This window comes from Hemiscyllium ocellatum, chromosome 3, assembly GCF_020745735.1.
Source record: "Hemiscyllium ocellatum isolate sHemOce1 chromosome 3, sHemOce1.pat.X.cur, whole genome shotgun sequence".
NCBI lineage: Eukaryota > Metazoa > Chordata > Chondrichthyes > Orectolobiformes > Hemiscylliidae > Hemiscyllium > Hemiscyllium ocellatum.
In genome coordinates this window covers 9,819,295-9,846,236 of record NC_083403.1, presented here as the reverse complement: position 1 = coordinate 9,846,236, position 26,942 = coordinate 9,819,295, and the positions used below count along the sequence as shown (strand labels likewise).

Sequence of the window (26,942 nt, the reverse complement as noted above, 5' to 3'; positions counted from 1 at the left end):
ACAGATCGAACCACTAAAGATATATTTCCCTCCCCAACCCATCAGTGTTCCGGAAAGACCATTCATTCTGCGACTCCCTCTCAGGTCCACACCCCAACAAACCCCACTTCTGGCACCTTTCCCTGCCACCACAGAAAATGCAAAACCTGTGCCCACAGCACTCCCCTCACCTCTGTCCAACGCCCCAAGGGATCCTTCCACATCCATCAGAAATTCACCTGTACCTCTACCAATGTCATCTGCTGCATCTGTTGCACCTGGTGTGGTCTCCTCTACATCGGGGAGACGGACACCTTCTTGCAGATCATTTCAGAGAACATCTCTGGAAGATCCGCACCCACCAACCCAACCACCCCGTGGCTGAATACTTAAACTCCCACTTCCCCTCCCATATAGATGTAATCTATATGGACTTCAGTAAGGCATTTGACAAGGTTCCCCATGGGAAACTGATTAGCAAGGCTAGATCTCATGGAATACAGGGAGAACTAGCCATTTGGATACAGAACTGGCTCAAAGGTAGAAGACAGAGGGTGGTGGTGGAGGGTTGTTTTTCAGACTGGAGGTCTGTGACCACTGGAGTGCCACAAGGATCTGTGTTGGGTCCTCTACTTTTTGTCATTTACATAAATGATTTGGATACGAGCATAAGAAGTACAGTTGATAAGTTTGCAGATGACACCAAAATTAGAGATGTAGTGGACAGTGAAGAGGGTTACCGCAGATTACAACAGGATCTGGACCAGATGGGCCAATTGGCTGAGAAGTGGCAGATGAAGTTTAATTCAGATAAATGCGAGGTTCTGCATTTTGGGAAAGCAAACCTTAGTAGGACTTATACACTTAATGGTAAGGTCCTAGGGAGTGTTGCTGAACAAAGAGATCTTGGAGTGCAGTTTCATAGCTCCTTGAAAGTGGAGTCACAGGTAGATAGGATAGTGAAGGCGGCATTTGGTATGCTTTCCTTTATTAGTCAGAATATTGAGTACAGGAGTTGGGAGGTCATGTTGCGGCTGTACAGGACATTGGTTAGGCCACTGTTGGAATATTGCGTGCAATTCTGGTCTCCTTCCTATCAGAAAGATGTTGTGAAACTTGAAATGGTTCAGAAAAGATTTACAAGGATGTTGCCAGAGTTGGAGGATTTGAGCTAAAGGGAGAGGCTGAACAGGCTGGGGCTGTTTTCTCTGGAGCATCAGAGGCTGAGGGGTGACCTTAAAGAGGTTTACAAAATTATGAGGGGCATGGATAGGGTAAATAGGCAAAGTCTTTTCCTTGGGGTGTGGGAGTCCAAAACTAGAATGCATAGGTTTAGGGTGAGAGGGGAAAGATATAAAGGAGACCTACAGGGCAACATTTTCATACATTTTCACATGTATGGAATGAGCTGCCAGAGGAAGTGGTGGAGGCTGGTACAATTGCAACATTTAAAAGGCATCTGGATGGATATATGAATAAGAATGGTTTGAAGGTATATGGTCCAGGTGCTGGCAGGTGGGACTAGATTGGATTGGGATATCTGGTCAGCATGGACGGGTTGGACCGAAGGGTCTGTTCTATGCTGTACATCTCTATGACTCTATGACACTCTGTCAAGGACATGCAGGTCCTGGGCCTCCTCCACTATAAACTATTACCACCCAACATCTGGAGGAAGAATGCCTCATATTCCACATTGGGACCCTGCAATCACTTGAGGTAAATGTGGATCTCAACAGCTTCCTCATTTTCCCACCCCCCACATTATCCCAGTCTCAAGCCTCCAACTCGGCACTGCCCTCCGGACCAGTCTGTCACTACCCCCCCTCTGACCTATCACCTTCTCCCTCACTTTCATCCATCTATTGCTTTCTCAGCTATCTTGCCCCCAACCCCACCTCCACCCCCCTCCCATTTATCTCTCAGCTCCGACCCACAAGCCTCATTCCTGATTCTCCTGCTCCTCGGATGCTGCCTGACCTGCTGTGCTTTCCCAGCAACACACTCTCAACTCTGATCTCCAGCATCTGCAATCCTCACTTTCTCCTCTTGTTGGGCTCGTTAGTGTTTGTGTACCCTGATGGCTAGCTTTCCTTTGGTTTGCCCAATGTAATGCTTGTGTTAGTCTTTACATGGTATTTTGTGTAAATAACAATGGTTCTGTTGGTTGTAGGTATGGGATCCTTTATACTCATCAGTAGCTGTCATAATATGATTGATGGTTTGTGGGCTACCGTGATACCTAGGGGTAGTCTGGTGGTAATTTCCTTTATGTCTTTGATGTATGCCAGCATGACCAGCATATCTGGAATTTTACAGTAGTGAGGATATTTTCATGAGTTGATGAGTTTCTTCCAGTTGAGCACATTTGATAATGACAAGGATTTGGTAATCACCAAGGCAGAAGAGAATAACAACCGACTTCCCTCCCTCGATGTAATGGTTGAACGCGAGGCCAGTAGAGAGTACTAGAGCAGTGTATATAGGGTGATCACCAGACAGACCAAGTACTCAACAACAGCTGTAACGATCCCAACACTCTCAAATGGAGCTGCATCAGATCATTGTTCAAGTGAGTGGCGGACACTGCAGCATCTCAGAGCCACGGAAAGCTGAAGAAGAACACCTATATGGCATCTTCAAAAACAACGATTACCCAAAACTCTACTTACAGAACAGACCACAATGGGAAGACACAACACGTATGGATACACTGGTCACCCTGCCATACATCAAGGACTATACCACTAATTTTGGGGGCATCTACAAGCTTACAAACCATTCGTCCTGTATTCATATCTAAATCATTTATATAAATGAGAAAAAGTAGTGGACACAGCACCAATCCTTGTGGACACTGCTGGTCACAGGCCTTCACTCTGAAGAACAACCCTCTACCACTACCCTCTGTGTCCTAGCTTCAAGCCAATACTGTATCCAAATGGCTAACTCTCATTGTATTCCACGTGATTTAACCTTGCTAACCAGTTTACCATGCAGAACATTATTGAATACTTTGCTGAAGTTCATGCAGACAACATATACTGCTCTGTCTTCATCAATCTTCTTTGTCATTGCTTCAAAAAACTCAATCAAGTTAGTAAGACACGATTTCCCACACATAAAGCCATGCTGACTATCCCTAATCAGTCCTTGCCTTTCCAAATATTTGTAGATCCTGTCCCTCAGAATCCCCTCCAACAACTTACCCACCACTGATGTCAGGCTCACCAGTCTATAGTTTCCTGGCTTTTCCTTACCATCTTTCTTATATATTTATCATCATATTAGCTACACTCTAGTCTTCTGGCACATCACCCATGGCTACTGATGATACAAATATTTCAGCAAGGGGCCCAGCAATCACTTCCCTAGCTACCCACAAAAAATAACAAACTGATATTTGTTTATGAGGCCAGGCCTGAAGGTTAATAACAGATTGGTTCTTTTTCAAAGTACTCTATAGATAAATCAATCCTACAAAGGGCAGGTGTTTGAATGTTAACAGGGACCTACCATGGAGGGCAATGCCAAAAGCATGTTGAAAAAAAAACAATACAAAGAGAAACAAAAGCTTGCACTAGTTTTGAACTGTGTGTTTTTGTCATAAGTATGTGACTACAAAGCTCCCTGGAATCACAGTTATAAAAATTAAATGAAATTCCTAGGAGCCTGTTGGAAGCTATCTGCATTGACTGGTACCTTTAGAAACCAAACAAGATAAAATCCCATGTGCCTGTGATATAATGGATCATTGAAACAGCTGAAGTTAACCAGCCAGTTACATCTCATTTCTTTCTCTTTTGATTTATCCCTTAACAATGTCTGTTTCTCGATCTGTCTTCATTGTGTAGGGGCTAGAATCAATTAGGATCAGGTTTAAATCATAGACATTAGATTATCTTATTATTTCACTTTGCTCTACTAATGCTACCGTATTATTAACAAACAATTAACTCTTTTGTTTAAGCCATGATCCTGGTGTCTGGTATTGGTTATTCACAAAGCCTGGTATCAGTTGTTTAAAAAAAATCTGCTTAGGAGCCACTGGGATAATATTGAGGGTCATTGAGAATTTTAATTGTGGATAGGGATGCTGATTTGATTTGCTTTCCTATCTCTCTGTCATTATAATCCTTACCTAACCTGCTTGTAATATACTCAAAAGAACTGTAATAAATGTTTCAGGTATGACTTACTCTTCACGAAGCCATTCTGACTCTGCTTGACTTTATTATGTATTTCTAAATACTTTGTTATTACATCCTTTCTAATAGATTGCCCTCGTGATGTTGACACTGCTGTGATCTGATCCCTCCCCTTGATCTTCACACTCCTGTGATCTGAATCCTCTCAGATGTTCTGACCTGTGTTATCTCATATACTACCTTGATTTTTGCAATATTATGAGGTAACTTTTTAAAAATTTCAAATCTGTACTTTATTCATAAAAATCTTTAAATATATGTATCCAAGGAAATGGCTGAGGAACTGAATAATTACTTCGCGTCAGTTTTCATGCTGGAAGACAGGAGTAATATCCCAAAAATTCAAGGGTGTAAGGGGGAAGAACTGAATTTGGTGGCCTTCGCCAAGGAGAAAATGCTGGAAAACCTGAATGGCCTGAAGGTAGATAAATAACCTGGACCGGATGGACTAGACCCCTGAGTTCTAAGGGCAATAGCTGAAGAGATAGTGGATGCATTAGCGATAATCTTTCAGGAATCACAAGTCAGGAAAGGTCCCAAAGGGCTAGAAAATTGCTAACCTAGCACCCCTGTTGAAAAAGAGAGTAAAGTAAAATACAGAAAATTATAGGCCGATTTGGCTAACCTCCGACGTGGGGAAGATCCTGGAGTCCATTGTAAAGGACGAAATTTCTGAGTACTTGGAACTGTACGGTAAAATACAGCAACATCAGCGTGATTTCATTAAGGGGTGGTCACGCCTGACAAATCTGCTAGAATTCTTTGAGGAAGCAATAAGCAGGTTAGACTAAGAAGGCCTTTGATAAGGTGCCACATGGAAGGTTGCTGAGTAAGATAAAGGCCCATGGTGTTAAAGGCAAGGTGCTAGCATGGGTAGAAGATTGGCTGTTTGGCAGAAGACAGACAGTGGGGGGTAAAATCATCCTTCTCAGGGTTAGAACATAGAACATAGAAAAATACAGCGCAGTACAGGCCCTTCGGCCCTCGATGTTGCACCAACCCAAGCCCACCTAACCTACACTAGCCCACTATCCTCCAGATGCCTATCCAATGCCCGTTTAAATGCCCATAAAGAGGGAGAGTCCACCACTGCTACTGGCAGGGCATTCCATGAACTCATGACTCGCTGAGTAAAGAATCTACCCCCAACATCTGTCCTATACCTACCACCCCTTAATTTAAAGCTATGCCCCCTCGTAATAGCTGACTCCATACGTGGAAAAAGGTTCTCATTGTCAACCCTATTTAAACCCCTAATCATCTTGTACACCTCTATCAAGTCACCCCTAAACCTTCTTTTCTCCAATGAAAACAGCCCCAATAGCCTCAACCTTTCCTCATATGATCTTCCTACCATATCAGGTAACATCCTGGCAAACCTCCTCTGTACCCGTTCCAGTGCCTCCACATCCTTCCTGTAGTATGGCGACCAAAACTGCACACAATACTCCAGATGCGGCCGCCCCAGAGTCTTATACAACTGCAACATGACCTCAGGATGCCGGAACTCAATTCCTCTACCAATAAACGCCAGTACGCCATATGCCTTCTTCACAGCACTATTTACCTCCATTTGCCACCTTTCTGCCCAGCTCTGCAGCTTATCTATATCCCACTGTAACCTGCCACATTCTTCCTCACTGTCAACAACTCCACCGACTTTTGTATCATCTGCAAACTTGCTCACCCAACCTTCTAGCCCCTCCTCCAGGTCATTTATAAAAATGACAAACAGCAATGGCCCCAAAACAGATCCTTGCGGAACACCACTAGTAACTGCACTCCAAGATGAACCTTTACCATCAACTATTACCCTCTGTCTTCTTCCAGCCAGCCAATTCCTAATCCAAACCTCTAACGCACTCTCAATGCCATACCTCCATAATTTTTGCAGTAGCCTACCATGGGGAACCTTATCAAACGCCTTACTAAAATCCATATACACCACATCTACTGCTTTACCCTCATCCACCTCCCTAGTCACCTTCTCAAAGAATTCAATAAGGTTTGTGAGGCACGACCTGCCCTTCACAAAACCATGCTGACTATCCTTGATCACATTATTCCTATCCAGATGTTCATAAATCCTATCCCTTACAATTCTCTCTAAGACTTTGCCCACAACAGAAGTGAGACTCACCGGCCTATAGTTACTAGGGTTATCCCTACTCCCCTTCTTGAATAAGGGAACCACATGTGACAAGTGCGTTCCGCAAGGGTCAGTGTTGGGACCACAACTTTTCACTTTATCCATTAATGATCTAGATGAAGGAACTGAGGGCAGTTTACAGCCAATACAAATATAGGTACAGGTAGCACTAAGGGGGTGGGGTCACTGCAGAAGGATTTGGACGGGTTAAGAGAATGGGCAAAGAAATGGCAAATGGGGTACAATGTGGGAAAGTGGAGGTCATGCACTTTGGTAGGAAGAACAGAGGCAGGGATGATTTTCCAAATGAGGAGAAAATTCTGAAGTCTGAAGTGCAAAGAGATTTGGGAATTCTAATCCAGGATGCTTTCAAGGTAAATTTGCAGGTTGAGTCAGTAATTAGGAAGGCAAATGCAATATTGACATCTATTTTGAATATAAAAGTATGGATGTATTTCTGAGGCTCTATAAGGCTCTAGTCAGACCACATTTGGAATATTATGCACAGTTTTGGGCCCCATATCTCAGGAAGATTGTATTGGCCCTGGAGTGTACTCAGAGGAGTTTCACGAGAATAGTCGCAGGAATGAAAAGCTTAACATATGAGGGACGTTTGATGACTCTGGGTTTATACTTGATGGGGTTTAGAACGATGAGGTGGGGAATCTAATTGAAACATACATAATACTGAATGGCCTGAACAGAGTAGATGTTGGGAAAATGTTTCCCTTGGTGAGAGAGACTAGGACCCGAAGGTACAGCCTTAAAAGGGAAGACCTTTTAGAATGGAGATAAGGAGAAACTTCTTCAGCAGGGAGTGCCGAATCTGTGTAATTTATTGCCATAGAAGGCTGTGGTGACCAGGTCACTGAGTATATTTAAGACAGAAACTTATCAGCCATGATGGAATGACAGAGCAAACTTGATGGGCTGATTGACCTAATTTCTACTCCTATCTCTTATGGTTTTACAGATTGCCACAAAAGCAGTTCGGTTCTGTACAGTTCCGTATCAAGCAAACAAACAAAACGTTGATCTTTGACTGTATCACAAAAAACCAAAGACCTCTCTTACACAATACTAATATTTAGAACATAGAACATAATAGTGCAGTACAGGCCCTTCGGCCCTCGCTGTTGCGCCGACCTGTCATACCAATCTGAAGCCCATCTAACCTATTCCATGTACGTCCATATGCTTGTCCAATGACGACTTAAATGTACTTAAAGTTGGCGAATCTACTCCCGTTGCAGGCAAAGCATTCTATACCCTTACTACTCTCTGAGTAAAGAAACTATCTCTGACATCTGTCCTATGTCTATCACCCCTCAATTTAAAGTATGCCCCCACATGATCGCCGTCGCCATTCTTGGAAAAAGGCTCTCCCTGTCCACCCTAGCTAACCCTCTGATTATCTTATATGTCTATATTAAGTCACCTCTCAACCTTCTCTCTAATGAAAACAGCCTCAAGTCCCTCAAACTTTCCTTGTAAGACCTTTCCTCCATACCAGGCAACATCCTAGTAAATCTCCTCTGCACCCTTTCCAAAGCTTCCACATCCTTCTTATAATGTGGTGACTAGAACTGTACACAATACTCCAAGTGCGGCTGCACTAGAGTTTTGTACAGCTGCAGCATAACCTCCTGATTCCGGAACTCGATCCCTCTATTAATAAAAGCTAAAACACTGTATGCCTTTTTAACTACCCTGTCAACCTGGGTGGCAACTTTCAAGGATCTGTGTACATGGACACTGAGATTTCTCTGCTCAGCTACACTCCCAAGAATCTTATCATTAGCCCAGTACTTTGCATTTCGATTACTCCGACCAAAGTGAATCACCTCACACTTGTCCACATTAAACTCCATGTGCCACCTCTCAGCCCAGCTCTGCAGCTTATCTATGTTTCTCTGTAACCTACAACATCCTTCGTCACTACTCGCAACTCCACTGACCTTCATGTTATCTGCAAATTTACTAACCCACCTTTCTACGCCCTCATCCAGGCCGTTTATAAAAATGACGAACAGCAGCAGACCCAACACCGACCCTTGCGGTACACCACTAGTAACTGGACTCCAGGATGAACATTTCCCATCAACCACCACCCTCTGTCTTCTTTCAGCAAGCCAATTAATGATCCAAACTGTTACATCTCCCTCAATCCCATTTCTCCACATTTGTACAATAGCCTACAGTGGGGAACCTTATCGAACGCCTTGCTGAAATCCATACACATCACATCAACCAGTTTACTCTCATCTACCTGTTTGGTCACCTTCTCAAAGAACTCAATAAGGTTTGTGAGGCACGACCTACCCTTCACAAAACCGTGCTGACTATCCCTAATCAAATTATTCTTTTCTTGATGATTATAAATCCTATCTCTTATAACCTTTTCCAACACTTTACCAACAACTGAAGTAAGGCTCAGTGGTCTATAATTACTAGGATTGTCTCTACTCCCCTTCTTGAACAGGGGAACCACATTTGCTATCCTCCAGTCTTCTGGCACTATTCCTGTAGACAATGACGATTTAAAGATCAATGCCAAAGACTGGGCATTCTCCTCCCTGGCTTCCCAGAGGATCCTAGGATAAATCCCATCCAGCCCAGAGAACTTATCTATTTTCACACTCTGCAGGATTTCTAATACCTCTTCCTTGTGAACCTCAATCCCACCTAGTCTGGTAGCCTGTATCTCAGTAATCTCCTCGACAACATTGTTGTTTTCTAGAGTGAATACAGTTGAAAAATATTCATTTAGTGCTTCCCCTATCTCCTCTGACTCCACACACAACTTCCTATTCCTATCCTTGATTGGCCCTAATCTTACTCGTCATTCTTTTATTCCTTAAATACCTATAGAAAGCCTTACGGTTTACCCTGATCGTATCTGCCAACAACTTCTCATGCCTCCTCCTGGCTCTTCTGAGCTCTCTCTTTAGGTCTTTTCTGGCTACCTTGTAACCCTCAAGCGCCCTAACTCAGCCTTCACATCTCATCCTAACATAAGCCTTCTCCTTCCTCTTGACCAGAGATTCCACTTCCTTTGTAAACCATGGCTCCTGCAATCTACAGCTTCCTCCCTGCCTGACAGATCCATACTTATCTAGGACATACAGTAGCATTTCCTTAAATAAGCTCCACATTTCTAATGTGCCCATCCCCTGCAGTTTCCTTTCACATCCCATGCTTCCTAAATCTTGCCTAATCGCATCGTAATTGCCTTTCCCCCAGCTGTAACTCTTGCCCAGTGGTATACATCTATCCCTTTCTATCACTAAAGTAAACATAACAGAATTGTGATCGCTATCACCAAAGTGCTCACCTACTTCCAAGTCTAACACCTGGCCGGGCTCCCTACCCAGTACCAAATCTAATGTGGCTTCGCCCCTTGTTGGTCTGTCTACATACTGTGTCAGGAAGCCCTTCTGCACACACTGGACAAAAACTGACCCATCTACAGTACTCGTACTATAGTGTTCCCAGTCAATATCTGGAAAGTTGAAGTCCCCCATGACAACTACCCTGCCTCTCTCACTCTTATCGTGAATCATCTTTGCTATCCTTTCCTCTACCTCTTTGGAACTATTTGGAGGCCTATAGAAAACTCCCAACAGAGCGATCTCTCCTTTCCTGTCTCTAACTTCAGCCCATACTACCTCAGCTGATGAGTCTCCAAACATCCTGTCTGCAACAATGCCAAACCTCCCCCTCTTTTACCATCTTCTCTGTTAAGACCATAAGACACAGGAGTGGAAGTAAGGCCATTTGGCCCATCGAGTCCACTCCGCCATTCAATCATGGCTGATGGGCATTTCAAATCCACTTACCAGCATTCTCCCCGTAGCCCTTAATTCCTTTTGACATCAAGAATTTATCAATCTCTGCCTTGAAGACATTTAGCGTCCCGGCCTCCACTGCACTCTGCGGTAATGAATTCCACAGGCCCACCACTCTCTGGCTGAAGAAATGTCTCCCCATTTCTGTTCTGAATTGACCCCCTCTAATCCTAAGGCTGTGTCCACGGGTCCTAGTCTCCTCGCCTAACGGAAACAATTTCCTAGCGTCCACCATTTCCAAGCCATGTATTATCTTGTAAGTTCCTATTAAATCTCCCCTTAATCTTCTAAACTCCAATAAATACAATCCCAGGATCCTCAGCAGTTCCTCGTATGTTAGACCAACCATTCCAGGAATCATCCGTGTGAATCGCTGCTGGACACGCTCCAGTGCCAGTATGTCCTTCCTGAGGTGTGTGGACCAAAACTGAACACAGTACTCCAAATGGGGCCTAACAAGAGCTTTATAAAGTCTCAGTAGCACAACGGTGCTTTTATATTCCAACCCTCTTGAGATAAATTCTTACTGAATTTCTTACTGTTCTTACTGAAACATCTAAATTCTGGAACCTGCAACACCCATTCCCATCCCTGCTCTAACCATGTCTCTGAAATGGCCACAACATTGAAGTCCCAGGTACCAACCCATGCTGCAAGTTCACCCACCTTATTCTGGATGCTCCTGGCATTGAAGTAGACACACGTCAAATCAACTTCTTGCTTGCCGGTGCCATCTTGCGTCCCTGAAACTTGATTTTGGACCTCCCTACTCTCAACCTTTTCTATACAATTTTGGTTCCCACCCCACTGCTGGATTAGTTTAAACCCACTCCAATAGCCTTAGCAAATTCCCACCCCCAGGATATTGGTATCCCTCTGGTTCAGATGAAGACCATCCTGCTTGTAGAGGTCCCACCTACCCCAGAAAGAGCCCCGATTATCCAGGAATCTAAACCCTCCCTCCTGCACCATTCCTGAAGCCATGTGTTCAACTCCTCCCTCTCCGTATTTCTCGCCTCACTAGCATGTGGCATGGGCAACAAACCAGAGACAACAACTCTGTTCATCCTAGCTCTAAGCTTCCATTCTAGCTCCCTGAATTTCTGCCTTAAATCCCCATTTCTCTTCCTACCTACGTCGTTGGTACCTATGTGGACCATGACTTAGGGCTGCTCCCCTTCCCCCTTAAGGATCCCAAAAACACAATCAGAGACATCATGAATCCTGGCACCTGCAAGGCAACACACCAACCGTGAGTCTCTCCCGTCCTCACAGAACCTCCTACCTGTCCCCCTAACTATGGAATCCCCAGTGACTACTGCTTTGCTCATCTTCCCCTTTCTGTTCTGAGCAGCAGGGACAGACTCTGTGCCAGAGCCCTGTACCCCACTGCTTTACTCTGGCAAGTCATCCCCCCCAACAGTATCCAAAATGGTATACTTATTGTTGAGGGGAATGGCCACAGGGGACCCCTGCACTGCCAGCCGATTCCCTTTCCGTCCCCTGACTGTAACCCATTTGCCTTTTTCTTGTAGTTGAGGAGTGACTACCTCCCTGTAACTCCTCTCAATAACCCCTCTGCCTCCCGAATGATCCAAAGTTCATTCAGCTCCAGCTCCAGTTCCCTAACGTGGTTTTCGAGAAGCTGGAGTTGGGTGCACTTCCAGCAGATGTAGTCAGCAGGGACACTAGTGGTGACCCTTACCTCCCACATTCTGCACATATATTTGAGGCACTAGGAAAGTCCGGTAACTGAACAGACCACCATTCATCTTCAACAGGAAGGCCTCAGATTGTGGTCTTTGCCCATTGCACCTTGGCAGCAGCTGCCCCAAGCTTTAGTGCATCCCTCAGCACGCAGTCCTAGACTTTGGAATGTGCCAGTCTGCAACACTCAGTCAGGGTCAACTCATTGTTCTGGAAGACCAACAAGGTTCAGGCAGACCAAAGAGCGTCTTGCACTAAGTTGATCGCTCTCCAGGCATAGTTGATGTTTGTCATGGCATGCATCCCAGCGGAACAGCCTGTAGAGCAAAGAGTCCCACATCACTGAACTATCTTGGGATGAACTTTGAGGAAAACCACTGCATCTTTCTCTGTGAGGTAATCTTTTCCCCCTAAGATCGAAATGTTTCTCTCACTCTGCCACTCACTTGTACTAACACCCGACTGATTGAACACTAAGGTTTCCCATTAGCTACTCAATTGGTGTGAGTGCTGTGATGGAAAGGATTAGAAAAAAAATTAAAATCCCTTTTGTTTGAATTCCCATTTGATTTCGGCCAATGGTGTCCACCAATGCTCCATCTTAACAAATATTGTAAAATTATGAAAGCTTTGTAAAAATATGTAAATATTTGTAAAGGCGCTGTACTGCTCTGTAAAACGTTTAGGAGTGTGACTACCTTGCAAAAGCAGTTGAGGAGGCGTTTGTCATAGTCGTCTGTAACTCGGCCTCCGTACTGAACCTCTCCGAGCATGTAACGTATAGTATTCCATGACACCCCCTGAACGAAACAAAATATAAGGAGGTTTAATGTCAACTGAATAATATCAGAAGATCCACTTTTGAATGAACAATGAACAAAGAATAGTACAGTAAAGGAACAAGCCCTTCACTCTCCAATCATGCGCTAACATATGACACCTTTCTATTGGAAAGACCTTTTTGCCTCCAAGAGTCTGTAGCCCTCTATTGCTGGAGCAGCATGAAATTATGGAGGCTTTGATAGAGAATAATAGAATGCAATTTTAATTTTAACGCAACTTTAATCTTATAAATTGGAAAAATCTATTTGACAAAGGTAAACTTGTGGGTGCTTGTGTTTACTCATAAGGTGCATTCAGGACAGTTTCTTAAAACATTACATTGTGAAGTCAACCAGGGGACAGACTATTTTAGAAACAAAAACTGAAATTGCTGGAAAAGCTCATCAGGTCTGTAAGCATCTATGGAGAAAAATCAGAGTTAATGTTTCTGGTCCAGTGACCCTTCCACAGAACTGATGGTGGCAAAGAAAAAGTTGTTTTTATGCAGAAAGTATGGTGGGGGGAGGGGATAAAAAGTAACCAATAGGTGGAGATAGAGCCCAAAGAGAGAGAAAACCAGTTGGACAAACAAAGGATAATAATCAGCTGAGGAGAATGAATAGCTGTTAGTGGGGACTATTAGTTTTGGGGACTATTAATGGCTAACAATGAGTTGTGTGTAATAGCGGACCATGTGATAACAAGGCCTGGTGTGTCGGGCTGTGGTAAGGGCATGAGAGAAGGTGTCTCAAGCCCCTAAAATTGTTGAGTCCAAAAGGCTGCAGGGTTCCCAAGTAGAAAATGAGATGCTATTCTTCCAGTTTGTGCTAAGTGCACTGGAGCACTGCAGCAAGCCTGAGACTGAGATCTGGGAACAGGGTGGTGTGTTGAAGTGATCGGGAACTGAAACCTCAGCGTCTTTTTTGCAGGCAGGATGGAGGTGTTCAGTGGAACAGGTAAAGTGCTGCTTCACTTGGAAGGTGTGTTTGGGCCCTTGGATACTGAGGAGGGTGGAGGTAAATAGGAAGGCATTACTCCTTCTACGGCTGCAGGGGAGGTGCCATGGGGCTGTGAGGTGGGGTTGGGGTGTGGATACTGGGAGTGAAGAGGGAGCGGATCCGGGTGTCTGGGAGGGATCAATCCTTGCAGAAGGCTGACAAGGGAGGGGAGGGTAATATATGGACCAGCAGGTGGCGTCCTGCTGGAGGTGGCAGAAATAGCAGCTAATTATTCTCTGGATGTGAATGCTGAGGGTAAGGGGGGACCCTGTCGCTGTTGTTGGAGGGAAGAAACAGGGTGAGGGCTGAAGTGCGGGAGATAGGTCGGACCTGACTGTGAGCCCTGTCATCTACAGTGTTGGGATTCCTTGGTTCAAGAAGAAAGTGGACATTTCAGATTATTTTAGACTTGACAATGTGATTAAGACAGGATTAACTGATGAACTCATAGCAAAAGATCCTGTTGGAAAGAGTGATGATAACATGTTGTAATTTCTCACTCAGTTTGATTTTTCTCAGATCCTTTGTACTGCTCCTGAAAAGAATGATTAACAAAATTGTGGCCGAAGGATTGTGGGGTCATAGCTTGGATTAAAGGCTTGGAGTTGGAAAACAGCAGGTCACAGTAACTTGGCTATTATTCAAGCGTGAGGTCAGGAGAGATTGGTGTTCTCAGACTAGAATCAATGCCTTTGGTGCTGGATACAAATGTGCTATTTCCTTTATGTTTATTTGAAATCAGAAGCTTTCGGAGCAATGCTCCTTCTCGGGTGTTGGACCAGAAGCTGGTGTTGTGTGATTTTTGACCTGGTCCTCCCCAGTCCAACACTGGTTCCTCCACATCATTTCCTTTACCTGTCCATGACATTTTAATAATCTATTTACCTTGACCCCTCAATCTCCATGGACTTCCCAATTTTAAATTTTCAACACTTAGCAAAAATCTCTATCCTCCTTTGGTCCAGAATTGAGGTTTTTGCTTATTGTGATTTTTATACATTCACTATTAAAATGGCCATACAAAGCAGATCACCTTCTTTTTATCACAATCATCAAGATGGTTCTGTATGAACTGGATACTGGCTGTGAAATCTGAAGAGTTGAATTCATATGGAATACACCATCCCAGAGGACCAAACTTGCGCCGTTCCTAACATGGAAGATGTAGCAGAAACAAAATTTTATTTATTACTATTTTTGTTCATTTTACAGAATTCAAAATAATCTCAGATTAAACTAATTTCCAGTCTCGTAGTGAGCTCATGAAAGGGTTCTAAAAACTTCAGATTTTTCTGTTGCTCCCATTTGCTTGGGGCCCTGGGCTCAGCCACATCACTGCCTTTCTGTTGGTTGAATGTTGAGAATAGTTCTGGATAGCCCTGAAGCTGTTTCTGACATTTTTAATATTACATTCAGCCCTTGACTGCTTCCTACAAAAAAAAGCTCTTAACTTTTGCAGAGCGTGTATTCAGCATGGGAAAGGCTGGAATCAGTGAGCTCGGTAGTGGTCAGCAGCGAGAAAAATGGCACAGCCTTTATTTTCTTGAAAGCAAAGAAGCAATTGAAATCTTTAAACTTATGACAGGCTTTCAGAAAGTGAATCTGGATGGAATGTCTCATTTTGCTGATTAATGCAGATCTAGAGACTGTCAATACAAGATAGTCCCTAAAAAATGCATTCGGAATTTCTGGAGATATTTCCTCACAAGACAGTGATAAGATTATGCAACCTACTAGAGTGAATCACATTAGATCGGGATGTTTGTGAACCAGGGAGAATGGTGGACCAAGAGTTGAGTACATTCTGACAAGCATGCTTAAAAGCTATTGCCAATGCTACATGCCATAATTAAATCCTACAATGAAGAGAGTAGTACATAATGATGGATGGGAAGTTTTTGTTCTTCAATACTAAGTAACCATTAAATTTACAAAAACTGTGGCAGTTTACAGATGCATTATCCAACTAGAGAAGTAGTCCACAAGGTTCGACATTCAACAGTGTTGAGATGTGTCATTTGGACCCTATGGTTAACATTAACTCACAGTCCAGCCATCTGTTCAGTCTTTTGAAACAATGGAGCAGTTGGCCAACTGTTGCAATACTTCAAAGTTCTAATGTTTCAAGCTCTAGGTTGTGATGTACTTGTGCTTTGGAGTTCCTTTATGAACGCTTGCCTGAGTTCCTAACTCTATAATGGATTTAGCCGAGCAGGGTTTGTCGATTGAACTGTAAGCTTTGTTTTTATTGATTCTGTTATGAGCAATTTGTAGGATTAAAGTTGAAAGGCTTGAGTAGCTGTAAGTGTACTTCGAGATTTGCTATGGGTACTTAAGAGGATTAGGTATTTCAAGCGGAGTTTGTATGCCTGTGTGTTTGATTGACAGCTTTGAGTTTTATGAAAAAAATGGGAGGAGTTAAGTAACAGCAATGATTCAAGACTCTGATCGGAGTTGCGTATAGACTTCCTGATAGTTGCACATAAAAATACATATATCAGGGCAGTATGACTGTTACAAGGTGGTTATGATGGGTGATTTTAGATTTTACATTACTTTTAATATGCTGTTCGACTTTTGTGAGCCAATAAATTTCAATAATCTATTCAGAATAATTTGTTTGTATTAGTGCTTGATTTTCTTGCCCCCCCCCACCCCCTCTCCCCATCTGACAGAAAAAAATAGCCATGCTGGGGTAGGAGGGAGGAGTGGGTGGGGCAAAGAGGGTCAATTAAAAGTTTGAGTTAGCAGAGACTTAAATAGGTTAGCTTAAAAGCGTGCCCTTTCTTTTGTGGTGTCAAGAGCTCTTCTAGATTCTACAAAGAAGGTTGACTCATCTCAGGTGCCTCTCTGACTCTGTCATCTCCTATAAGATCCTTCGAGAAATCCCTTCCCTTTGATTTACCTTCTTTCCAGCTCTTGGTTCTTTGATACTGGCTAATGGCTCCTTGTTTCCCTTCGCTCCCCCTGTCACTAACCAGCTTCTGCTATTTGTCTAATCAGTGGAAGTCATATCCATTACCTCCCTGAGGCCACAGTTACAATTGCAGAAGGACATGATGATGCATATTTACAGAACTGGTCCAGTGATTTCAGGTGAATAGCATTGCTTCCAGCTGAAAGGAACAAGCTCAAGTAGAAGGAAATGAGTACTGGACACCTCACCAGTTTCTGCATTGTGAGAAAATTAGTATCACTCTACAGTAGATTATTAGAATCAAAAAGTGTGTTGCTGGAAAAGCACAGCTGGTCAGGCAGTATTCGAGGAGCAGGAGACTTGATGTTTCGAGCATGAGCTTATTGAGGAATTCTGATGAAGGGCTTATGCTCGAAACATTGACTCTCCTGCTCCTCGGATGCTGCCTGATCGGCTGAGCTTTTCCAGCACTACACATTTTGACCCTGATCTCCAGCATTTGCAGTCCTCACTTTCTCCCAACAGATGATTAGAGTACAGGAGAGTCCGATCTGGCTCTATTACCTGGACTGTGGTGTGTAGGAAAGCAACTGCATACAACAGTGGTTTCCACATGGGTAGATTTGAATATTCGATTTGGTCTTGAGTAATTCCAGTGAATGTTCTTTTCAGTCCTGCCCGCACTCCCTGAGGGGGCTCATTAGTGTACTTGATGGATGTCTGGAAAATAAACAATGGACAATTTCAAGTGTCAGTTGATAGGTAGCTCCTCACTCTGAATCTTTGCTTCACAAAGATTGGGAACCACTAAATATGGTTATGTTGAGCTATCAACTCTTCAAAAACCTCAAGTTTTTGGTAATTTGTGACTCATTAGTTATTCCAGTCAGAATAAAGAACTCAATAATTCACAGAGTGTTTTGAATGAGAAACATCTGGGTACTCCTAGAAAGGATGTATAATATCCAGTAGCTGTCCAACACATTGCAAGCTTGACAAGAGCACTCAACTTGCTACTTGCTTACATTATGTCTTGACCTAAACTTGACACTAGAATTGTCTGATTGTTGGAACTTGAGCTCTTTTCTCACTTATCCGCATTGCAATCATCTTCATAGCATCATGCAAGTTGCCCTCAACTGGTTAACAACATGCCTTGTTTGAACACCATGATTCTCATGTAGCTGAGCTACTAACTAGAGAACAACCTTTGAAGTAGCTCAAGTCACCAGAGAGGAGAACGGTGGAATATTCCTGAAAATCATAAGCGTCAGCGGTAAAGGCATTCACATCAAACCAAATGTTATTATACCTGTCCTTAAACTTGTAGCTACTGTGGAGAACAAACTTTCTGGGAAGGAAGAAATCAGAATACCAAACATCCGTCACCCTCAAAAAAGGTGTATATTATCCTTTTTTATAAATGAAGCGCAATTGAGACAGAGATAATAAGCTGTCTGCTTCAAGCCAATCAAGTAAACAGCTTGTGAAGTCTTGGGTTCTTTTTTAAGTTAGAATAATAGAAAGCAGCCTGAATGGGTGGAGTCAGACTCCCACAGAACCAGGGTTTTAGTTTAACTTTCAGTAGCTGTTGGGGTTTTGAAGCTGCCAGACATCTCTCCCTGCTGTAACAAAATGTTTTGAGTTCTCTTTCTCTCTGCCAGAACTTTCTCTTGGGTGTTATTTTCTCTTGGATTAGAGACGTATTGCATGTGAGTCAAGAGTGTGATGCTGGACAAGCACAACAGGTCAGGCAGCATCCGAGGAGCAGGAAATACGATGTTTCAGGCAAAAACCCTTCATCAGGAATGAGGCAGAGAGCCTCAAGGTTGGAGAAATAAATTGGGGGGTGGGGCTGGGGAGAAGTTAGCTGAGAGTGCAATAAGTGGATAGAGGTGGGGGTAAAGGCGATAGGTTGGAGGGTAGGGTGGAGTGCATAGGTGGGAAAGAAGATTGACAGTTAGGACTGGTCATGAGGACAGTGCTGAGCTGGAAGGTTGGAACTGGGAGAAGATGGGGGTAGGGGAAATGAGGAAACTGGTGAAATCCACATTGATGCCATGTGGTTGGAGGGTCCTGAGGCAGAAGATGAGGTGTTCTTCCTCCAGGCTTCGGGTGGTAAGGTAGTGGCAGTGGAGGAGACCCAGGACCTGCAGCTCCTCGGCAGAGTGTGAGGAGGAGTTGAAATGTTCGGCCATGGGGCGGTGGGGTTGGTTAGTGTTCGGCCATGGGGTGGTTGGGCTGATTGATTGGGCTGATTGGTGTTTGGCCATGTGGTGGTTGGGTTGCTTGGTGGTTCAATTGCATGTGAGTCAATCTATGTTACTGACTTTGCCTTTGCCAAGGTTGAGTTTATGGGATGTTACTATATTGGAAAAGTTGCTGCTAGAAGTTAGATAATCTATCATTCTGAAAAGTTTTCCAATAGCATTAAAATTACACCAATTCATCTTTCTCGTTTGTGTTTAGCCTAAAACCGAGTAGTGTGAGCAATCGAATTACATCTAGAACATAGACCTTACACTTGACTTTAAATTTTAAGAAGTTCGGGTCTAGGCTATTCCCTTGATATATTTGAAGGGGGTTTGGTCCATACCAACAAAGAATGATTTGGAGATGCTGGTGTTGGACTGGGATGTACGAAGTTAAAAATCACACAACACCAAGTTATAGTCCAACAGGTTTAATTGGAAGCACACTAGCTTTCGGAGCAACGCTCCTTCATTGGGTGATAGTCAGGTGACTATCACCTGATGCAGGAGCGCCGCTCCCAAAGCTAGTGTGCTTCTAATTAAACCTATTGGACTATAATCTGGTGTTGTGTGATTTTTCACAAAGAATGATAGCAGGATATCATGGTTGGACAATGTCCACCAACTGAAGCAGTTACCTCTCCACCTACGCACCATGTTGTGATGTAGCTCTCTCTTTCACTGTTAGGAAGAATGCTCAAGTATTTTGATCCACTGACAGAGAAGGAACACAGATTATTTCCAAGTCAGGTTAGTATATAACTTGGAGGGGAACTTGCAGGTGGTGATGCTGTTCTCACACATCTTCTATCCTTGTCCTACTGGGTAGTGCTGGTTATCTGTTTAGACCTTAAAGTATAGGAGCAGAATTAGGCCATTCACTCCATCATTTGATAATGACTGATATGTTTCTCAACCCCATTCTCTTGCCTTCTCCCAGTTACCCTTGATCCTCTTACCAATCAAGAATCTATCTATCTCGGTCCGAGATACATTCGATGACTTGGCCTCCACAGCCTTGTGCAGCAATGTGTTCCATGGATTCACCACCTTCTGGCTAAAGAAACTTTTCCTCATCTCAGTTTTAAATGGCTCTCCCTTTATTATGAGGTTGTGCCCTCAAATCCTAGTCCCTCCTACTAGTGGAAACATCTTCTCCATATCCACTCTATTTAGGTTTCTCAGTATTTTGCAAGTTTCAATGAAATCTTGCCCTTTTATCCTTCTGAACTCCATTGAGTTCAGACAAAGTCCTCCACCACTCCTTCAACGACAAGCTCTTGAAAATGTAAACCTCCTTGAGAACCTCTCCAATGCTAACACATCCTTCCTTAGATACAGAGCCCAAAACTGCTCACAATATTCCAAAAACTGTCTGAGCAGAGCCTTACACAGCCCCAGCAGTACATTGCTGCTCTTGTATCCCAGCCCTCTTGAAATGGATGCTAACATTACATTTTCCTTCCTAGCTGTCAACTGAACCTGCATATTAACTTTAAAAGAATCCTGAACTAGGACTGCCAAATCCCTTTGTGCTTCAGGTTTCTGAAGCCCTTCCCCATTTAGAAAATAGTCTACACATCTATTGTTCCTATCAAAGTGCACAACCTTACACTTTCTTACATTGTATTACACTTGCCACTTCTTTGCCCACTCTCCTAGTCTGTCCAAATCATTCTGCAGCCTCCCTCTGCCTCAATACTACTTGACTTTCCACTTTGTGTCATCTGAAAACTTAGCAACAATGCCCGCAGTTCTTTTGTCCAAATTGTTAATGTCGAATGTGAATAGTTATGGTCCCAACACTGCCCGCTCCAGAGTCACCGGCCACCATCTCTTTATCCCTACTCTTTGCCTTCTGCCAGTCAGCCAATCCATGCCATACCTTGCCCCTAACACCGTGGGCTCTTTTCTTATTTTGCAGCCTCCTGCGCAGCATTTTGTCAAAGACCTTCTGGAAATCCAAATAAATCACATCAACTTTGTCTAACTTGTTCATTACTTCCTCAATTAATTCTAAAAGATTTATCAGGCATGACCTTCCATTAAGGAAGCCATGATGACTCAGCCCTATTTTACCATGCATTTCCAAGTAATCCAAAATCTCATTCCTTCATAATGGATTCTAAAATCTTAATTATGATTGAGGTCCAGTTAACTGGTCCATAGTATCCAGTCTTCTGCTTCCTTCCCTTCTTTAACAGGGATGTAACATCAGCCATTTTCCAATCCTTTGAGACCCTCCCTGACTCCAGTGATTCATGAAAGATCATCATCAATGCCTCTACAATCTCCTCAGCCATCTCCTCAGAATGCTGGGGTGTAGTTCAACCAGTCCAGGTGATTTATCTGCCTTCAGACCTTTTGGCTTCCCCAACACCTTCTCCTTTGTAGTAGCCACTACAATCACCTCTGTCCCCTGACTCTTGAAGTCCTTGTATGCTGCTGATGTCGTCGACTGTGAAATTGGAAGGTGCTGCTGAAGGAGTCTTGATGAGTTGCTGTAGTGCATCTTAACTGCACATGTACATAATTTGATAGTTCGCAGAATAATCACTAACCTGGAGTAGTGTGATTGGAAACTTCGGATGTGGTTCAGTGGTTATCCACACTCGGAAAAACTCATGCACATTTTCACTTGTGAGTAAGGTCTCTAAAAGCTCATTCATAAATTCCAATCCTAAATGACAGTTCTGCAGTAAGACCCAGCCACCCTAAGGAATAAGAAATAATGGTTCAATTAGTTTACTCAGGCGATGCAAAATCCAGTATATCTCAAAGACCTCAGCAGACAAGGAAAAACAAATATAAGATAGAGATTATACATGATGTTCCAAATGACAAAGTTTAGTTGCACAGATTCATTTTATTAAAACACTGTAGTCATGAAGTTGAAGGTGTGTACTCTACCTTTAAGAGAGAGAGAATCCTGCTCTGAACTGAGAGATTATAAGAATCTGCATTTATGACTAGATGGCGGTCCCAGAGTATGTGAAAATTAAAAATATTTGGCTGTGAAATGGAACCTCAGTTTTGGGATCTGTTTAGACAACAATTCGAATTTAACCAATTAGTTTAAGTCATGCCTCAGGATACTAAAATTCAATCAAGTTTGAATTTATTGTTTTGCCAACATTGAACCAATGAGACAATCCAATGTTGAGGGTATAAAATGCAGACATTTTGAAAATTGGTCAGAGAGCATCTGCCATAGTGAGAGAAATTCATGGAGAGCTAACATCTTGCTATCAAAGAAATTAGAAAACAATCTCTATCAAAGGTACCTTTACATGTAAAACACGCTCGCAGTAAAAAGGAAGAAGACCACCCATGGCGATCAACAGCCAGAAGAGTGAAGACACAGATGAAGACAGAGACTGTGTGGTTTTGAAATTAAGTTATTGTAATTTTAATAAGTGTCAAATTGGGACGGCATATTGTTATAGAGTTGGAGGTGGATAGTAAGCAGTTAAGAGAAAGGGGAGCTTAGAGTTATGAATAGTTGTATAATGTTCACTTTTAGAATTAAAATATAAATTGATGTTATTTCCTTTAAATAATGGAACTTGTGAGTTCTCTGTCACTCATATTTTAACAAGTGACGAGGAAAGGTGGGGTGCTTGGGTTTAAGTAACAGAGGGGTTCGCTTCTGCGTCATAACACTGTTTCTGTTCATGACTGTATGAACATAAAGAATATAGTGTTACATGAATATCCCACAGACATCCTGGTATTTGGAGGTAAGTCTGATTTATTGAATGAAGATTGGACACAGTCTAATGGTTTAAAAATAAGACTATGTGGTCATCTACCTGTAGATGCCTTTGTAGGTGTCTCTCATTTTACTGCTGGGTTTTTGCAGATGCTGCAAAACATCCAGTTAAGAAAGCCCATTTTAATCAAGAAAGGAACTGAAGGTTATGTGGAAAGGCAGAAAATGAGCTGAGCATTTTCAGATTAGCCATGATCTCCTTGAATGGTGTAGTGAACTCATTGGGCTGAATGGCCTCCTTCTACTCCCGTGTCTTATGATCACATAAAATTTGAATACTCTCCACATCTCTGAAAAAGTTAAAGCAGTAGATTGGAATATTTCCAAGGAACTCCTTTGTAAGTATCAAAAAAACACTGTTGTTGCAGGAACTTGAAAAGAAGAGAAAGTGCTCAAAATATGAACAAGACAGACAGATCTGTAAAAGGAACAATGAGACAAATAGAACAGAAAGTTAGTTGATAACCAGGTGGGTACGACCCGGTAGGAATGATGACATAAGTATACAACAGCCACATTTGACAATGAGTAACTATTCCAATTCCATTTATAAAGACGCCGACAGCCCAGTGCTCTACACTGCCCCAATGTCAACCCAGGCCTCTACACTGTCCCCCTTGTCAACCCAGTGCTCTACACTGCCCCCCCGTCAGCCCATGCTCCACACTGCCCCACTGTCAACCCAGTGCTCTACACTACCCCAATATCAACCCAGGCCTCTACACTGCCCCACTGTCAACCCAGTGCTCTACACTGACCCCCCCGTCAGCCCAGTGCTCTACACTGCCCCCCCGTCAGCCCATGCTCTACACTGCCCCACTGTCAGCCCAGTGCTCTACACTGCCCCCCCCGTCAGCCCAGTGCTCTGCACTGCCCCACTGTCAGCCCAGTGCTCTACACTGCCCCCCCCCGTCAGCCCAGTGCTCTACACTGCCCCAATGTCAACCCAGGCCTCCAGACTACCCCACTACGCCCCCCCCCCCGCCAGCCTAGTGGTCTACACTGCCTCACTGTCAACCCAGTTCTCTACACTGCCCCACTGTCAGCCTAGTGCTCTACACTGTCCCCCGTCAGCCCAGTGCTCTACACTGCCCCCCCGTCAGCCCATGCTCTACACTGCCCCACTGTCAGCCCAGTGCTCTACACTGCCCCCCCCGTCAGCCCAGTGCTCTACACTGCCCCACTGTCAGCCCAGTGCTCTACACTGCCCCCCCGTCAGCCCAGTGCTCTACACTGCCCCACTGTCAGCCCAGTGCTCTACACTGTCCCCCCGTCAGCCCAGTGCTCTACACTTCCCCAATGTCAACCCAGGCCTCGGCACTGCCCCAATGTCAACCCAGTGCTCTACACTGCCTCCCCGTCAGCCCATGCTCTGCACTGCCCCACTGTCAGCCCAGTGCTCTACACTGCCCCCCCCCCCCCGTCAGCCCAGTGCTCTACACTGCCCCAATGTCAACCCAGGCCTCCAGACTACCCCACTGCGCCCCCCCCCCCCGCCAGCCTAGTGGTCTACACTGCCTCACTGTCAACCCAGTTCTCTACACTGCCCCACTGTCAGCCTAGTGCTCTACACTGTCCCCCATCAGTCTAGTTCTCTACACTGCCTCACTGTCAGCCTAGGCCTCTACACTGCCCCAATGTCAGCCTCATGCTCTACACTGCCTCCACTATCAACCTAATGCTCTGCACTGCCCCCACTGTCAGTCTAGTGCTCTACACTGTCCACCCGTCAGCCTAGGCCTTTACACTGCTCCCCTGTCAGCCTAGTTCTCTACACTGTCCCACTGTCAGCCTAGTGCTCTACACTACCCCCCCGTCAGTCGAGTGCTCTACACTGCCCCCCTTCCCAGGTTCACAGCCCCCAACAACCTACCTTCCCTTCCTGGCACTTTCCCCTGCCACCGCAGGAATTGCAAAACCTAAGCCCACACCTCCCCCCTCACCTCCATCCAAGGCCCCAAAGGAGCCTTCCACATCCATCAAAGTTTTACTTGCACATCCACCAATATCATTTATTGTATCTGTTGCTCCTGATGCGGTCTCCTCTACATTGGGGAGACTGGACACCTCCTAGCAGAGCGCTTTAGGGAACATCTCTGGGACACCCGCACCAATCAACCACACCGCCTTCCGGTCCAACATTTCAACTTCCCCTCCCACTCTGCCGAGGACTTGCAGGTTCTGGGCCTCCTTCACCACCGCTCCCTCACCACCAGACACCTGGAGGAAGAACACCTCATCATCCGCCTTGGAACACTTCAACTCCAGGGCATTAGTGTGGACTTCAATGGATTTCTCCTTTCCCCTTCCCCCACCTCACCCCAGTTCCAAAATTCTAACTCAGCACCATCCCCATGACCTATCCTACTTGCCTATCTTCCTTTCCACCTATCCACTCCACCCTCCTCCCTGACCTATCACATTCATTCCACCCCCATGCACTCATTGTACTCTTTGCTTCCTTCCCCCACCCTCCTCCCTTACCTATCACCTTAATCTCCTCCCCCACTCACCTATTGTACTCTATTGTACTTTCTCCCCACTCCCACCCTCCTCTAGCTTATCTCTCCACCCTTCAGGCACTCTGCCTTTATTCCTGATGAAGGGCTTTTGCCCAAAACATCGATTTTACTGCTGCTCAGGTGCTGCCTGAACAACTGTAATAACATGGAAGACCAGAGCAGCAAAGGTGCACACACACCAAGCTTCCCCAAACAGCAGGTGACAATTCGCAGGTTTTTTTTGTATGATGTTAATTGAGAGATTATTTATTGGGCAGGGATCTTTTCCAGATAGTTGGGAGGAGAAATAGGTCCATAGTTTATGTTAAATTACAAAGATTACATTTTTGTCACATACTCCCTGAGTACCGCACTGAAGTATTAGCTGAGATGATTGTGATGAAACTTTGGATTCTAAGTTGGGAATGTTACCAACTGAACCAAAGTTGGCATTGGGCGAAGGTTCAGAAAATCTACCATCTGTGCTATTAGCCAGGATGCTTTAATTTAATACTGAATTCAAAACAGATGGACAAATGTTTCAGAGAAGGCATGTGCCTCACCTTATGATGCTTACAGAAATTTTGGGAAGTTCAAAATGTGAGGGGAATGCTGTGGTCTGAACTTACTTAGGATTTAGGCTCATATAATTTTACTGACCTGTTGCATAGATAACGCCACCAACTTCCTGGCATGAACCTCTTGTCCTTGGCCCATCGATATTGCCCGACAATCTAAAGAAAACAGATCAGTTAGCTTTTACATTCAGCCTTTAATCGTGTTGCTTTATAACATACCACACAGAAATATCACTGATTTGAGTGTTTGCGTGTGATGAATCCTGTGGATCTGCCTTAAAAGTGACATTCATTCATATGTCTTCTGCAGGCCCTGACACTGTCATTTGACTACCTTCTCCACATGCACTAACCACTTATCTGTCAGCTCACAGATATGCCACAGTGATTCCTGCTGTTGTGTGAACTCTGAAATCTTCAGTTCCAACTTCTGCAGCTGGCAGCACTTCCTGTACATGTGGTCACCGAGGACACGGCTGGGGCCCATGACTACCCAGACATTACTGGCCATATACTCTACCTGACTGAGCTGTACCTCTATGTCTTAATCTTACTTCCCTAACATTAACTTTATTCTATTTTGTATAACTTATGTTGCTTTATTACATTTTCCCTGACTTCCCTTATTCCTGGTGTTTCTTAGTTAAATCCAAGTATAGCTACTTCTTTAAAAATAACATGTTTTTATATATGGCAGCAATTTAAAGATGATCCCTAGCTGTATGCTGCCCTTGTTAATGTTCACTAGGGGTGAAAAAAAACACATTCCTTATGTATCTTGCCAATTAGGGATGGCAATAAATGCAGGCCTAGCTAGTAACATTCACATCCTAGAATGACTGATTACATTACAGCATGCTTCTAAAGACCAGTATGTGATCTGTTCCTAATTATATATCAATTCAGCTCTACAGCTAGCTACAAAGGATTGAACAAGGCTTGTGGTTAATGATGATTACTGAGTGTAGTCATGTGATTTATTGAGTTTCAGTGTTACAAGTTTGCAAACTGCAAATGGAATGATTTCTCCTTGAGGTGCAGGAACGCAGTGCTTCAGGTTAAGCAAGGCTTAATATAAAATCGACGAGTCTGGGCTATTGCACCTGCTTCAACACATTCTGGCAGCAAAGGAGAGAAAAAACCTTGCCATTATAGAGAACTTTTCATTTTCAGATAATATACTAAAGTGGAAGACCATATCTGCAAATTTG

General features: G+C 43.9%; 1 protein-coding gene across 1 annotated transcript in view; it reads right to left on the bottom strand.

The window, feature by feature from the left end:
- The window catches only part of LOC132834399 (dynein axonemal heavy chain 8-like), a 1,143,262-nt gene that overhangs the window by 36,713 nt on the left and 1,079,607 nt on the right, over positions 1-26,942 (bottom strand). The window contains exons 82-86 of the mRNA XM_060853284.1: positions 25,814-25,887; positions 21,442-21,594; positions 17,193-17,348; positions 14,745-14,861; positions 12,590-12,691 (exon numbers count right to left, since the gene is read on the bottom strand). Coding sequence (XP_060709267.1) covers positions 12,590-12,691; positions 14,745-14,861; positions 17,193-17,348; positions 21,442-21,594; positions 25,814-25,887 — 602 coding nt within the window. The remainder of the gene's footprint in view (positions 1-12,589; positions 12,692-14,744; positions 14,862-17,192; positions 17,349-21,441; positions 21,595-25,813; positions 25,888-26,942) is intronic.